Source organism: Fukomys damarensis, unplaced genomic scaffold, assembly GCF_012274545.1.
Source record: "Fukomys damarensis isolate Sample0158 unplaced genomic scaffold, DMR_v1.0_HiC HiC_scaffold_39, whole genome shotgun sequence".
Taxonomy (NCBI): Eukaryota; Metazoa; Chordata; class Mammalia; order Rodentia; family Bathyergidae; genus Fukomys; species Fukomys damarensis.
This window is the reverse complement of record NW_022900951.1, coordinates 26,675,075-26,676,796: the sequence shown is the minus strand read 5'-3', so window position 1 is coordinate 26,676,796 and position 1,722 is coordinate 26,675,075. Positions and strand designations below refer to the sequence as shown.

Genomic DNA, 1,722 nt, shown 5'->3' with positions numbered 1-1,722 from the left:
GACAGGGAGTCATCCTGCAGAGTCAAGTGGAGAATATCCATCACACTGAATAAAACTGGGAGATTTTAACATCAGAGACAGCTTATATTGAACTGAACTAATATCAGCTGTCAACTTATGCATATTAAATACAGACCATGGGTATATCTAAGTTTAGAGACCTTTCTGTTAATTCTTAAGATAATGACACCCCATGCAAATCCGAACAGTGAGGAGTTGGAGACTGAAAGACTTTTTTCAGAATATAATGGGTATGGGTATTGGAAATGCCTTACTAATGTTCACAAAACTTTCTTGTGGCCTTTCTGCTAAAAAGCTGCCCTATATTAAAGTCAACCAACATGCATTAGAGATTCCCTGTATCTGGTCACCAGATGGAAGCAATATTTTCTGGAAGACAGCACATGGCCAGTTTTGGATACTCTATACCCTTAGTATCCGTGAATCTCTACACCCCTTCCAGAGGTATGTTTCAGGGAGAATAAAAATGCTGATGAGGGAGCCTGGTATGGTAGCGCATGCCTACAACCCCAGCACTCTGGGAGGCCGAGGCAGGATTACTAGTTCAAGCCCAGCCAGGGAAAATTAATGAGATCCTATCTCAAAACTTGGCCAGGAGATTACACGGGGGGAGCACTGGAGATGTAGCTCAGTGTGAAAGTCTTAGGTTCAATCCCCCAGTACCACAAAAACAAACCCCAAAACCCTGATGAGATCCTTAACCCTGGCTCCAAAAATTCAAGTTCCCACCTCCTTCCTAGGTTTAATTTTACCTAGATCATGCATCACAGCCTGTCAAATTCCCATTTAAGTATGTAAACCCTCTACCTCTCAAATTTCTGCTGACTTCTTTCTGTTTGGAAGCTCTGACCATTCTGGTTCTCAGCTGTTCTGGTTATGTATAGGTCTTTTTACTGGTCACCCCTACTTCTCTGCCCTCCCCAGTGTACCGGACCGGCCTCCCGCTCACAGTGATTGCAATATTGTGCTTATGAGTTACTTCCTGCGGCCTTCTCGCTAGCCCCCTCCTGTGCTGGTTTTAACTGCTCTCTGCATTCCCAGAGTCACTCTGCCTCCTCCTCCAGGATGCTATACTTCTACAGTCTATCTCCCAGTCGGAACTCCTATTCCTTTAGGGTCCAAGTAGATTTCTGGTATCATCTATTATAAATAATCCATAAAATAAAAATAAAAATCCATAAAAGTATTTAATTGAGCCAATATATCTGTATTCTGTGTTTCTGATGAGTAAGTGATGGGAATGAGGAGTGTTAAAAGCTAACTAATAGGATGGGGAGTAAAATCCTGACTCTATACATGTGTAAGATTAATAAGGAAGCCAGTAATATGCTACAAATGGTTCAAAAAATTCAAAGAGTCACACATATATAGGCGATAAAGAATGTAGAAATGCATGTATAGATTGAAAATGAGTCAAGTATTAAAATGTGGGAATGAAACTATAAATAGATTTGAAATTAGTTAAGAATTAATTACATTCCACCAGATAATTAATTTACATTTTTGCAGACAAGATTCATTTCAATTATTATTTTTCTGCAATTTACAGTTATAGCTTAAAGTTAGTGACAGGTAGAAATAACCCAGAAGGGTACCCTCAAAAACATATCCAGGGCCAGGGATTTAGCTCAGTGATTCCACCACCTGCCTTGGTGGTCCCAAGTTTGATCCCTGGTACAAAAACAAAGCAAAAACAAACAA

General features: G+C 40.1%; 1 protein-coding gene across 1 annotated transcript in view; it reads left to right on the top strand.

Annotated features, from left to right (window-relative positions):
- Positions 1–253: 253 nt before the first annotated feature.
- The window catches only part of LOC104851352 (ferritin heavy chain-like), a 4,181-nt gene continuing 2,712 nt past the window's right edge, over positions 254–1,722 (top strand). The window contains 1 exon segment of the mRNA XM_033760467.1: positions 254–465. Coding sequence (XP_033616358.1) covers positions 254–465 — 212 coding nt within the window.